General features: G+C 40.9%; 1 protein-coding gene across 4 annotated transcripts in view; it reads left to right on the forward strand.

The window, feature by feature from the left end:
• LOC122554483 (P-selectin-like) overlaps nucleotides 1–15021 on the forward strand; it is a 62805-nt gene that overhangs the window by 12007 nt on the left and 35777 nt on the right. For all 4 annotated transcript variants that reach the window (XM_043699585.2, XM_043699586.2, XM_043699588.2 and 1 more), the window contains 7 exons: nucleotides 1741–2127; nucleotides 4427–4534; nucleotides 7032–7217; nucleotides 7819–8004; nucleotides 8121–8306; nucleotides 10170–10355; nucleotides 12400–12585. In XM_043699585.2, the coding sequence (XP_043555520.2) occupies nucleotides 1741–2127; nucleotides 4427–4534; nucleotides 7032–7217; nucleotides 7819–8004; nucleotides 8121–8306; nucleotides 10170–10355; nucleotides 12400–12585 (1425 nt within the window). The remainder of the gene's footprint in view (nucleotides 1–1740; nucleotides 2128–4426; nucleotides 4535–7031; nucleotides 7218–7818; nucleotides 8005–8120; nucleotides 8307–10169; nucleotides 10356–12399; nucleotides 12586–15021) is intronic.

Consider the following 15021-nt stretch of genomic DNA (forward strand, 5'->3'; position numbering starts at 1 on the left):
GGTCAATGGAAAGATTCTTGGTAGTTTGGATGTGCTGAGGGATCTTGGAGTCCATGTTCATAGATCCCTGAAAGTTGCCACCCAGGTGGATAGTGCTGTTAAGAAGGCATACAGTGTGTTAGGTTTCATTTGTCGAGGGATTGAGTTCCCAGCCACAATCTCATGCTGCAACTATACAAAACGCTAATGCGGCTAAACTTGGAATATTGTGTACAGTTCTGGCCCCCTTTTTTCAGGAAGGACGTGGAAGCATCAGAAAAGGTGCAGAGGAGTTTTACCAGGATGTTGCCTGGTCTGGAGGGAAGGTCTTATGAGGAAAGGCTGAGAGACTTGAACCTGTTCTCATTGGCAAGAAGAAGGCTAAGAGGGGATTTCATAGAGACATACAAGATGATCAGAGGAGTAGATAGGGTGGACAGTGAAAGTCTTTTTCCTAGGATGATGTTGGCAGCATGTATGAGGGGGCATAACTACAAATTGAGGGGTGATAGATTTAAGACAGATGTCAGAGGCAGGTTCTTTATGCAGAGAGTGGTAAGGGTGTGGAATGCCCTACCTGCTAATGTAGTCAGCCTAGCCACATTAGGAATATTTAAACAATCCTTGGATAAGCACATGGATGATGATGGGATAGTGTAGGGGGATGAGCTGAGAATAGTTCACAGGTCGGCGCAACATCGAGGGCCGAAGGGCCTGTTCTGCGCTGTATTGTTCTATGTTCTATGTTCTAAATGACTTTGTTATGAAGAACAACATTTGTTGGATAACTCTGAAAGTGTGAAGATTTTACTGTGACTTATCTGGTCTGTTTTAGAGGTCCACCTCAGTTCTTTTGGACCTTTCCCATTGGTTTGCTTATATTTTAGACCTCCTAGCCCTCATCCCTCGCATCCCTTCAGACCTCCCACCCATTCCCCATCACATCTTCAATTCAAACGCATGCCCTCTCCCAACCCCAATGGTCTCTCATGCTGTCACTGCCAATCCATGCTCCATGCTCCATGCTCATTCACTCATTTTATAATCTCTACGGAGACAACAAAACCAATAACAAAATGGCATCTGTGCGCTAAATAAAATGTGTATATGTTTCTTTGAAAAACCTGCTGTCGTTGGTATCATATTAAAATATTAATTGACCAAAATGTAAATCAGAGAAGCGCACATCTTTAGCTTGTGGAAGTAAACATTGAGCTATTGACAAATGGGATCACAAAAAAAGCTAATGATAATCTAATGTATCTGTCAATTCTATCTGTACATGTCAATAAAGTCACTCACGTGACTCTTCCAGAGAAGTCTGGAATTTCAAACAATTGGGAGAAGAAATGAGTTAGCATCAGTTGGCATGGAGAGTATGATGGACCATGGTGGGTGGATTGGTGAATATCTGAATGAGTAGTATCAAGTTAGCGTGGGTAAAATCTTTTGAAGCTACCTTTCAAAAGGTTTCCAAGTGAAGATTCTGGTACAGCATGAGTCTGGTGAGATCCATGAACCACAAGTTATTGAGAAGTTGGCCTGACTGCAGTAAAACTGTGGATGCAGCTGGGTGCTTACCCAGGCAGCACAGCCAACTAGGTTGGGCGCAGCTTTATCCTGCACCCCCAACAAAAATGCCAAGAAAAGGGGCAGGAATCCTGCAAGTGGGTCTTGCCTGTCATTTTTAAATGGCAACAGAGTCTTTACAACTCAAAAAAAGTCTGCCCCATTAAAATCACAGGCTTTCTTCCTTTGCAGAAATTCTGATGTTAGAAGGAGTACATGGCTGGATATACCATTATTCCAATAGAACCATGAAATGGAATGCTGCGAGGAAATACTGTCGAGAGCGGTACACCGATATGGTCGCGATACAGAATATGGAGGAAAACCAGTACCTGAATGAATATTTGCCAAAAGGACAAACCCACGTCTGGATTGGCTTGAGGAAAGTAAACAATATCTGGACTTGGATCGGAACAAATAGGACCTTAGAAACATTTGCTATGAACTGGGCTCCTAATGAACCTAATAATGGAAAGAATAATGAAGATTGTGTGGAAATGTATATAAAGAGAACTCTGTATGCTGGAAAATGGAATGATGAACCCTGCCTTCGAAGGAAAAGGCCACTCTGTTACCAAGGTAACTTTAAAAATTGTTAATAAGTACAAATAGATTTACCGGTGCATCTATATCGCTTCCTTAGGTATTTATAATCAATGGATTATGTTTGAAATACCAATCATATGTATTGGAGCCACTTAAATTATATTCTTAGTAATCCAGCAAGTTAAATACATTTGGAATTAAAAGCTAGTGTCAGTAACAATGATCATGAAGCTGGAGTATTGTAAAAACCTAAGTGGTTCCTCAATACTCATGAGGGAAATCTGCTATCATTTCCCAGCCTATGTATGACTCCAGGCCAACAGCAATAATTTTGCTCTTCAGTTGTACCTTAAGGGCAATTAGGAATAAGATTGACCTTAGTGGCAACACCCATATCCCACAAATGGATAAAATTAACTTGTTTTGGAAAACAGCAAATTGCACACAACAGAGTCATATTTGCCATCAAATGAGTTAAGGTGCAATATTCTTCCTTGGATCAACTCTTCTATGAGATTTGAAGGAGATTGCTGGTTGAGAGAAGACAGCTGGTCAGACCAGCCCATTCTCTCTGCTCTTCTTAAATCTCCACAAACAACGAGGCATGAGCTCTGACACCACAGCTGTCTTTCAGAACTGTACAAATGGTCTAGATTACAGATCAGGCCTGCTGTATGGGTTTACACTGTAACTTCTGATGTAGATGTAACAGTACTCCAAAGTGAGCCAATGTAGATGAATCGAAAATTGATGAGCTGAAAGTCTGAAATAAAAACAGAAATGCTGCACAACAGGTCAGTTTATTTCTGATATAAAAAGAAAGGTTAAAATTTAGTGGACTGCTTCTTCAGAAATTGTAAAACAATAATTTTCCAACCAGCAACTGAATGATGTCTTACTGCATTTGAAACTTAAGTCATGTGAAAATCTTGCTGATATTGTCAACTCGCCGAATCACCCAAATTCTAACATACATGGACCCTGTAAAACTGAGCCAAAAATCACATTTATTATATGAGCAGCTGGAATCTGGCACAACAAAAACTTACACAATTTGTTTTATTTGAAAATAAAAAATCCCTTTCTGATTCTGTTGAAGTGACCTCTCCAAAATGTTTCCTATCTTTCTTTCACATTTGCTGTTTATTTCCAGAATTTTTGCTTTCCTTGCACCATTTTCCTTTATCTTAACTTTGAATCATTAGCAATACTGGTTGGAGCAAAGATTTTATTAGGTAAAAACAAGAACTGCAAATGCTGGAAACCAGAGACTAGATTAGAGAGGTACTGGAAAAGCACAGCAGTTCAGGCAGCATCCGAGGAGCAGGAAAATCCCTTCATCAGGAATAGAGGCAGAGTGCCTGAAGGGTGGAGAGATAAATGAGAGGAGGGTGGGGGTGGGGAGAAAGTAGCATAGAGTACAATAGGTGAGTGGGGGAGGGGATGAAGGTGATAGGTCAGAGAGGAGGGTGGAGTGGATAGGTGGAAAGGAAGATAGGCAGGTAGGACAAGTCATGGGGACAGTGCTGAGCTGAAAGTTTGGACCCCCTCCAAAGGGTGAGGGAAGGGGAAATAGAAAACTGGTGAAGTCTACATTGATGCCCTGAGGTTGAAGTGTTCTGAGGCAGAAGATGAGGTGTTCTTGCTCCAGGCGTCGGGTGGTGAGGGAGCGGTGGTGAAGGAGGCCCAGGACCTCCATGTCCTCGGCAGAGTGGGAGGGGGAGTTGAAATGTTGAGCCACAGAGCGGTGTGGTTGATTGGTGCGGGTGTCCCGGAGATGTTCCCTAAAGCACTCTGCTAGGAGGTGTCCAGTCTCCCCAATGGAGAGGAGACCGCATCGGGAGCAACGGATACAATAAATGATATTGGTGGATGTTTTATTAACCTGGTATTCGTGATCCATATAACGGGAGCAGAATTTAGCACTTTTATTCTAGAAATGGGATAAACCTATAGAAATATAAAGTAATACTTGGTATGAAGTAAGGCAAATACAGAAAGTTAATTAATTTGCAAGCAAACACAAATTGTAAAAGGCACTTCTAGGACTAAAGTTAGAATTTGTTCCTCCTACATTAAGTGATCACTACATGAAATGAAATTCCAGATATAGCAATGTGACATAAACCCTGGAACTTAAATCCAATTTCATGCTATATTGGGAGTAATTTAGGGTTATTTGGATAGATGATTCCATGAAGACTAATTAACTTTCTCATCTGCAGATACCTTGTGACTCCGTGATAAACTGAACACAAGTCTTAATGAGTATTTAATAATGTTTATTGCATAAAGTAAATATTTTTTACAAGTCTATGCAAACCTTTGACAGCTTCGTGCAAACTGGATTCTTGCAGTGGTCATGGAGAATGTGTGGAAACTATTGGTTATTTTAAGTGTAAGTGCAATGAAGGCTTCTATGGAGTCAACTGTGAAAAGGGTAAGCCTTTTGTACAATTCCTATATTTGAAAGAAGACATAAACTAAGGTTAAATATCAACATAAAATGTGTGAAGTTAGGTTATAAACAAAATTTCAATAATCTGAGGGAATTGAACAATTGGTAAAAACCGCAAATGGAACTATGAAACACCAGTTGGATTTGTACTCGTGCACTCTGAAATGATCTGGAGTTTTGTTGGAAGTCCTCACCAGATTGTGGTCAGCTGCATAAATAAGCACATAATCACATAAAAACCGATTAATAAATGTTAGCATCATTTCACCATTTGTTGTTTCTTTCACCTCAGTTAGAAAGTGGGGGTTTGGACTACCAATTTTGAGCTTTATAAGTTGAAGAGACCAGTAATAGGTTTCCTACAGTGTATCTCCTTGGTCAAAGCTTCTCACAGAATCACAGGAGACTTATGGTGCAGATGGAGTCACACAGCATGGAAACAGACCCTTGGTCCAACCACTCCATGCCCACTATAATCCCCAACTAAACTTGTCCCACCTGCCTGCGGCTGGCCCATATCCCTCCAAACATTTCTTATTCATGTACTTAGCCAAATGTCTTTTAAATGTTGTAACTGCACCCGCATCCACCACTTGTTATGGAAGTTCATTCCATATACGAACCATTGTCTATGTAAGAAAATTGCCCCTCACATCTTCTTTGAAATGTTCTTCTCTCGCCTTAGAAATATGTCTCCTAGTAGAACATAGAACATTACAACGCAGTACAGGCCCTTTGGCCCTCGATGTTGCGCCAATCTGTGAAATCAATTAGAAACCTATCTAACCTACACTATTCCATTTTCATCCTTATGTCTACCCAATGACCACTTAAATGCCCTTAAAGTTGCAGGCAGGCTGTTCCATGCCCCTACTACTCTCTTAGTAAACAAATCCCCCACCCTAGGGAAAAACCACCTGCTGTTCACCTTATCTATACCCCTCTCTAATTTTATAAACTTCTCTAAGGTCACCCCTCAACCTCCTATGCTCTAGTGATAATAGTCTCAGCCCATCCAGCCTCTCCCTGTAACTCAAACCCTCATTCCCAGCACCATCCTGATAAATCTCTTCTGAACCTTCTCGAGCTTAATAATATCCTTCCTATAACAGGGCAACCAGATCTGGACACAATACTCTAGAAGAGGCCTCACCAATGTCCTGTACAATCTCAACATAGCGTGCCAACCCCTTTAGCCAAAAATCTAAGCAATGAAGACAAATGCTAAATACCTTCTTTAGGCAACCTATCTATATGAGACGCAAACTTCAAAGAATTATATACCTGAACACCTAGGTTTCTCTGTTCTGCAACACTACCCTACACTAAGGCCGTACTTTTAACTGTATAAGACCTGCGCTTGTTTGTTTTATCAAAATGCAATACCTTGCATTTATCTAAATTAGTCTCAATCTGCCACTCTTCAGCCTATTGACCCAATTGATCAAGATCTCTTTGTAATCTTGAATAACCTTCTTCATCACCCACTATTCCACCAATCTTGGTGTCATCTACAAACTTACTAACCAGGCCCGCTACATTCTCATCTAAATCATTTATGTAAACGGCAAACAAAAGTGGACCCAGCACCGATCTCTGTGGAACTCCACTGGTCTCAGGCCTCCAGTTTGAAAAACAGCCCTCCACAATCACTCTCCGTCTTCTGTCGTTAAACCATGTTGTATCCAATCGGAAAGCTCATCCTGAATCCTATGTCATCTAACTTTACTAATTAGTCTACCATGTGGAACCTTGTCAAAAGCTTTACTAAAGACCAAGTAAACAATGTCTACCGCTCTGTCCTCATCTGTTTTCTTGGTTACTTCCTCAAAAAAACTCAATCAAATTTGTGAGACATGATTTCCCTCTCACTATCCCTAATTATTCCTTGCTTCTCCAAATGTACATAAATTCTGTCTTTCAGAATCACCTCTAACAATTTACCCACCACCAAAGTCAGATTCACAGGTCTGTAGTTCCCAGGCTCCTCCTTACATCCTTTCTTCAACAAAGGCACAACATTAGCCACTCTCCAGTCATCCAGCACCTCATCCATAGTTATGGATAATACAAATATTTCTGCAAGGGGCCCTGAAATTTCAACACTAACTTACCACAAAGTCCTGGGATATACCAGTTCAGGTCCCAGAGATTTATCCTCCTTTATATTTTTTAAGACCTCCAGCATTTCCTCGTCTGGTTGTTATTGTGTCATCATAGTCTTACTAGACCATAGGGGCTGCTTTCTCATTATAGAGAGAAGCGACCAGTGGTTGATTTAACCTGAGAGTCACCAGACCTCAAGCGAGGGAAGAGGTTGAGAAAGAGAGTCCTTCATGGTAGTCTCAAACCGATGATGGGAATTGAGCCCATGCTGTTGGCATAATGCTCATATACTTGCTGCATTTAATATCTTTGTATCTCTCCATAATTTTTCTAATCTCTTCTTTCTCAAACAATGTTGCTATTATCGTTTTAGTTATTAAGTGTATTGACCTGGAGGCACCAGATCGAAGCTTTATGAGCTGTTTCCACTCTTACGGAAATTTCAGCTACGACTCAATATGCAATTTCAGTTGTGTAGAAGGATATGAAATAAGTACAACACAGAGGCTTCAATGTACAGCTTCAGCAGTTTGGTCTGCGCCTGTTCCAGAGTGCAAAGGTAACATACACATTGTGTTTCAAAAATGCTTTATTCTGAGACAGGCTTCACAATAATGTAACACCAACATACCCGGCCACATTGTGAATAGCAGATGGTCCTGAAACATGGCAATTGAATAGCCCTTTGTTTTTCTCTGCTTAGATTACCTTGGAATTAACGAGTTTTGAGAAGATTTGTAGCTCAGGTTGAGGTTCTAGATATAGGTTTGCTCACTGATCTGGAAGGTTCATTTTCAGACGTTTCATCACCCTACTAGGTAACATCTTCAGTGGGCCTCCAATGGGTGACGAAACATCTGGAAATGAACCTTCCAGCTCAGCGGGCAAACCTACATCCAGAATTATCTTGGAATATTTTCTACATTAAAGTACATTGTTGGGCAAAACAGAGACAACTTTAACTTATATCAAAGCAGTGTACAACAGAACTAGACATCCTTGATGCTTTTTTGAAAGCTTCAAAGTGTTCCTTTCCCCTGTCCTCACTAGAAACTGACAAGTTGCTACTTTAATGAGAACTCCTAGAATGATAGCAAATGCTTACATTTCATTGTTGCAATTTATGTACCAATATCACGATATTTGCATCTAACTTTCAGTTAAGAAATGCAGATGGTTGGAGGTTCCGCGTAAAGATACTCTAAACTGCTCCCATCCACTTGCCGATTTCAGTTACAACTCAACCTGCACCTTTAGCTGTAGGGAGGGGTATGTACTGAATGGATTAGACACACTCCAATGTCTAGCTTCTGGTCAATGGTCAGGGCGGATCCCCAACTGCAAAGGTATGCCATTGTTTTATAAGATAGCCATTTTAATATTTCTAAGATTGGAATAGATTGTTACTTTGCCACTTTTCAAGTAAATAATTTCTCTACTATCCTTGTTTTTTGTTTTGCAGTCCAAGTATGTGAAACCTTGACAGCCCCTGACTATGGCAATATGAGTTGTATCCATCCCATTGCAGACTTTCATTACAACTCAACATGCAACTTTAGCTGTAGCAAAGGATTTGCATTAAGTGGACAGAGCAGGATCCAATGTAGAATTTCTGGAGAATGGACACCGCAAAAGCCAACATGTGAAGGTACTGTTTCATCTATGTTTTGCATAGACATGCATAGATATGTCTGGCTACTAAACAGAAATCAAATTGAAAGGCAATTAGAAATAATGCTGGTAATAGAAATCTGAAATAAAAAGAATCTAGAATGAATGGAAATACAGAATATGTACATTGGTATCTCAGTATACTTGTCTAGAGATCAGTTCTAGTCTTTATCTTTCCAACCAGCAACACTTGGGCATCTCATCCAAGTAATAGTTCTTCATACTTTAATATTGAGTACTGGCAAGGCACTGACTCCATGAGATTTAAAGCTGATTTCTGGTTTTAGTTTCTCTCCTATCTCCTTTCATGCTGTGTCCAAGTTCACCTTGTTGGTGAGATCTACCTCCTGCTTCATTAACTCTCTCCTCACTAAACTGCTGATTACCCATATTCTCCCCTTCCTGGCACATTGGCAGTTCCCAGGTCTCTTCAGGTACTGTTCTCTCTACTTCAAATCTGCTGCCCTCATCACTCTCATGTATAAATCAACCCTTAATACCTCTGTTCTTCCATATTACCACTCCATCGCCAAACATTTTCTACTCCAAAGTCCTTGAACATAATGTCGCTTGCCACATCTCGAACTACACTCATTTTAAAAAAATCATTGATTGGAACAAGCCTTGGCTGTTAAATCTATTGAGAGTCTTCCATCATTCAATTAGGTCATAGCTGATCATCCACCTCAAGCCACTTTCCTATAACATTGCCATATCTCTTGATGTCACGAATCTCTGGCAATCCAGATTTCTGTATTGAACCTGCTCAATGATTAAGGCTTGAATTTTAAAGATTCACCACCTTCTGATTGAAGAAATTTTTCCTCATCTCAGTTTTAAGTGGCCTGCTCTTCATCTTGACATTATGTTCCCTAGTTTTACACTCACCCAGCTGGGGAAACATCCTATCTGTATTCACTCCGCATGCCCTGTAAGAATTTATGGCTTCAGTTTTCAAAACTGTAAAGAATACAGGCTCAATGTCCTCAATATAATGGTGAACCTCTGTTGCACTTCCTCTATGGCAAATATAACCTCCTTAGATAAGGATAGCGAAACTGTACACAGTACTTGATTAAGGTCTCACCAAGGCTCTGTAAAATTGCCACAAAATGTCTTTATTTCTGTGCTTTAAACCCCTTGCAATGAAGGCCAACATGCAATTGTTCTTTCTTAGTAATTGCTGGATCTCCATGATGGCCTTTAATGACTCATGACCAAGATGCACAGGTCTCTTTTGATTTCAATGTTTCCCAACCTCCTGCCATTTTAAAAATGGTCTGTTTGTCTCCTTTTCCTACCAAAGGGGACAACTTACCATCAATTTACATTGTGTTCTACCTGCCATGTTCTTGGACATTCACTCAGCCTGTCCAACTCTGTTTGAAGCCACCATGCATCTTTGTAAGAATGTACAATTCCCGTTTAGTTTTGTGTCATTTGAAAATTTGGAAATATTACAACTAGTCTGTGCATCTAGGTATTTTCTAATTAACCTATTCAGAGACATTATTGTGCACCTCTGGAGTAGGTGAGACTTGAACCTGGATCTCCTGTCCCAGAGTTAGGCACACCACCACTGTACCACAAGAGCCTATTAGTCACCACATGTAATTATTTATGAAGAATGTGAATAGCTGTGGTATTAGTACTGATTCTTGCAGTACTCACTAGTTGTATCTTGCCATTTTGAGATTTGTATGTTCATTCCTACTCTCTGCACTCTGTCTATTAATCAATTCTCAACCCATACTAGTATATCTTTCACAAAGTTATTCAATAAGAAATGTTTTTCTCGCTTATGCAATGTATTATAATTCCTGATAACTTCTAATTTCAGCTGTGAAATGCAGTGAACTGAAGACACCTCAGAACCTCCTGGTGAACTGTTCTGACCCATTTAGACCTTTCAGTTACAGCTCAAAATGTGATTTTGGCTGCGCAACTGGATTAATCTTACAGGGATCAGATAGCCTGCAGTGTGAAGCTTCTGGGCAATGGACAGCAGAGATACCCACTTGCAAAGGTATAGTGGCTAGCTGCAAGATCATCTTTAATAGAATGTCTTAATGTAGCATTGGCCTCTTCTGTCAATCTCGATGTGGTGTTGTCAGAAATTGAAGAAAAATTACCAAATGGAACCTATTGATAAATGAAAGTTTTTTAACATGTTTATTCTTCAAATTATAGGTAATAAGTTCTCTATATTTATTATTAGTGGCTATTTGTGAATCTGGCAGAAGAATCATTAGATTATGGATTGGAACGGTTGGGTCCTTGTTTTTGACTGGCGCAGACTCGATGGGCTGAAGAGCCTTTTTTCTGTGCTATAGAGCTCTCTAATTCTCTGACTCCAACATGATATTGTAGTAAGACTTGATATTAGGTTAGCTCCACTAATACAAGTCATGCTGCTATAGCACGCGTTTCGTTAATGTGAATTCGCTATAACACGATTGACGAACTGGGGATACTCTTTCTAAAGCATGAACTTTTAAAGTGTGTATTTGTTATAATGTGATTCTGGCCCCATTAGTTTAAATGGTGCTGCTATTATGTGATTTTCTTATAATATGGGATTGCACAGGAACGGAATTACCGCGTTATAGCAGAACTGACTGTTCATCAATGAGAATGATTCACAAAGTACTGAGGAATTCAACGAACTTGTATGACAGAACCTGGTGTCTGCATATGTACATTACAACCATAGGCACTTGTGTGTTTGTGGGTTCAAGCTAAGCAATTCAGATGTACTATAGTGCGCTTCACTCAGTGTGTCATCCTGTCAAAGGGCAGAGCTTAGTAAAATAGAGATGGAAAGCTTTATACCATTAGGTCACATGCCACAATACAGTAATATCATTTTGAGTCTGTCATTTAAATGTGCATTGCTGTGAGACTCAACGCAACAGACATTTCTTAACCTCATCAGTTTATTCATTGTAGATTTTCATATAACAATATCCCAAATTGTAACTGTACTAAATTGAGGTCTAAGCTGTGAGTAGTGAGAACTGGCTGATACAGCAGCTGTAGAAGCATGTGTTCTCTTCATGGACAACGTTTAAAATAATAAGCTATGGCAATGGAGCAATGATTCAGTCAAAAACTAGCAAGTTTTGAGAAGGTTTGTAGGTCAGGTTGAGGTTCTGGATGCAGCGAGCAAACCTACATCCAGTCAAAAATTCAAACATTCATCTTGACTTTTGGTTACAGCAGTGACATGATAGGCCAGTCCCTCGCTTAATGAAAATGGATTTGTATGTTGTAGTAACTCTTTGGCGAGGTTTCTCCCCACCTCTTATTGGGCTGCAATCCTATGATGATAACAACCTCCAGATATCTCATTCTCAATGTCAGCCTGATCTGATCCTCTCCCTACCTGATCTTCTTCTGAACAGCTATCACTGAGTCAGGAACAAGGGTGGGAATCTTGGCTGATGCTGTTCTCCTTCCTTGTCCAGGGATGCTAACACCAATTGATATATTTCAAACAATGCTGCAGCTGAAATCATCTTAGCCAGCATCTAGATTAGATTAGATTAGATTAGATTACTTTACAGTGTGGAAACAGGCCCTTCGGCCCAACAAGTACACACCGACCCGCCGAAGCGTAAACCACCCATACCCCTACATTTACCCCTTACCTAACACTACGGACAATTTAGCATGGCCAATTCACCTGACTTGCACATCTTTGTGACTGTGGGAGGAAACCGGAGCACCCGGAGGAAACCCACGCAGACACGGGGAGAATGTGCAAACTCCACACAGTCAGTCGCCTGAGGCGGGAATTGAACCCGGGTCTCTGGCGCTGCGAGGCAGCAGTGCTAACCACTGTGCCACCGTGCCGCCCATCTAATAAGAACTCAAACTGCAATCCTTCAGGGTTACCCAGTACTACACCGCACATTGCATGTATCCACCAAGTCACAAGTTGAGCTTGCTTTTCGTGTCATCCACAAAATAAATTAAAGACAATTGTAGTTGGAGTATCTCTCAAAAATGTTTTGATGTACAATGGGTTTCACTTGTCAGTTTTACATTGGCATAATTTTATGTTTTAGCTGTTCCCTGTAGTTTACTGACGATTCCTAAACAAGGTACTATGAACTGCAAAAGCCCCTTTGAAGACTTCAGTTACGGCTCTACATGTGTGTTCGGTTGCACTGAGGGGTTTGTACTGCAGGGATCAAGCAATCTTTGGTGTCAAGCCTCGGGGCTATGGACAGCTCAGGTCCCCAGCTGTGAAGGTATCACAAAATCTGGAATCATTCTTTTCTGCTAACAATAGATGCTATTTTAAAACATGAAAATGACCTTTCTCTCTTGTAACTAATTATAGATCTTTTTTAATCAATCTGTTCAAACATGTTATAATACAACTTTGGCACTGGTGGGACTGGAAGCTAAGGCTTCTGGTTCAGAGATAGGAGCAATACCACTGAACAGCAAGGACCCTTATGAATTTAGTCCATTGGAGGTTAATTGTATTGAGGTGGTAAATATTAACTGGGGACTCACCTGGGTTCATTCATAGAGGAACTGTTTGAAAATGTGTTGTCTCCATATTTGGAGAAAGTGATGATGGCAGATGATGGGGAGTCAAAATTGAAAAGTATGGTACTGGAAAAGCACAGAGCAGGTCAGGCAACATCCAGGGAGCACGAGAGTTGATGTTTCGGGCATAAGTCTTGTCTCCATATTGTTGGGTGTACAATTTAGTGAGTATGTTTGTCTCAGCTGTAGTAATGAAGCCCTGTACTCCAGAATGACCTGTCCTCCTGTCCAAGTTGATTTAATATACCTGCAACACTGACAATGGTATGCCAATATGAAAAATCACTCAGATGTTGCCTGTTCATAAAGAAAACATGAAAACACCAATCTGGCTAATTAGCGCCCTTTCAGTCCACCCATAAGCATGAGCAAAGTGATAAAAAATATCGTAGATAGTGCAGTCAAGTGGCATTTATCAACAATGTGCTCAGCTTGAGTTCAAGTAGGGACATTCAGCTGTGGACAAAAGAGCTGAATTTTGGAGTGAGGTCAGAATCACTGTCCCTGGCATTAAGGACTGAGGGTGGAATCTCTCTGCTTTCTGGAATCATACTTAGCATGGAGCAAGGTGGTGTGATTGTTGGAGGCCAATCATCTTAGCCCTGGACATCTCTGTAAGAGCTCCTCAACCTTATACAGATGCTTCATCCAAGACCTTCCCTCCAGCACAAAGTCAGAAGTGGGTCTGTTTGTTGATGATTGCACAGTGTTCAGCACCATTTACAATTCTTCAAATACTGAAGTAGTCCCAGCTCACATGTAGCAAGATCTGCACAACACCCAGTATTGGGCTGAAAAGTGGCAAGTGACATTTGCCCTTTGCAAGTGTCAGGCAATAATTATCCCAACCCAGACAGAATCTAACCATCTCCTGTGGCATTTGATAGCAATATTATTGCTGAATCCCATGCCATCAACATCCTCGGGGTTAAAGCTGACAAGAAAATTAACTGAACGAGCCTTATAAATACTGTGACTCTAAGAACAGATCAGAAGCTGGTAATCCTGCAATGAATTACTCGCCTCCAGACTCCAAAATCTGTCCACAATCTACATGGCATAAGTCAAGGAGCGTAGTAGAACACACTCCACTTGTCTGGATGAGTTCAGCTCCAACCTCTCTCATGATATTTCACATTATCTCAGACTAAGCAATCTGATTAACTGGAATCTTTTCCACAATTTTAAACATTCACCCGCTCCATGAGTGACACACAGTGAAAGCAGTGTCTACTCTATTCCAGTCGCACTTCAACACTTGTCAACTCATACTTGACAGCATCTTCCAATCCTACAACTTCTACTACCTGCAGATACCATCACCAAACATCCCACCCAACACCAACAGGTCACACATGATCCTGATTCGGAACTATATTTTCATCCTTTCACTGTTGCTGGATCAAAATTCTGGAACTGTTTCTCTAAAAACATTGTGGGTGTGCCTAGACCATGTGGACTGCAATGATTCAAGAAAGTAGCTCATCCCTTTCTTCTCAAAGATATTTAGGGATGGTGAATAAATGTGCATAGACACACTCACATCCCAAGAACAAATTGAAAACAAAGTCATCACCAAATTTGAATAAGGCCTAGCCACAATCCTTTGCAGCAGCAATGATTCTTATCTGGGTGTTGGCAACACATCGTGGGCGGCATGGTGGCACAGTGGTTGGCACTGCTGCCTCACAGCGCCAGAGACCCGGGTTCAATTCCCGCCTCAGGCGACTGACTGTGTGGAGTTTGCACGTTCTCCCCGTGTCTGCGTGGGTTTCCTCCGGGTGCTCCGGTTTCCTCCCACAGTCCAAAGATGTGCAGGTTAGGTGAATTGGCCATGCTAAATTGCCCGTAGTGTTAGGTAAGGGGTAAATGTAGGGGTATGGGTGGGTTGTGCTTCGGTGGGGCGGTGTGGACTTGATGGGCCGAAGGGCCTGTTTCCACACTGTAAGTAATCTAATCTAATCTAATCGAACAGCTATCACAGTTTAAGATATATTCTTTAAGCATTATTGACGTCCAGCGCCTATTGATGCTGTAATGGATTCCAAGGTATAAATTTCTCTACCATTGTTTATTTAATGAGCTAATGGCACTAAATCCTTATGCAATATAACTGATAGCATGTGTTG

Source organism: Chiloscyllium plagiosum, unplaced genomic scaffold (assembly GCF_037043375.1).
Source record: "Chiloscyllium plagiosum isolate Xiang-an unplaced genomic scaffold, Cpla_swu_hap1 HiC_scaffold_9, whole genome shotgun sequence".
NCBI classification, from domain to species: domain Eukaryota; kingdom Metazoa; phylum Chordata; class Chondrichthyes; order Orectolobiformes; family Hemiscylliidae; genus Chiloscyllium; species Chiloscyllium plagiosum.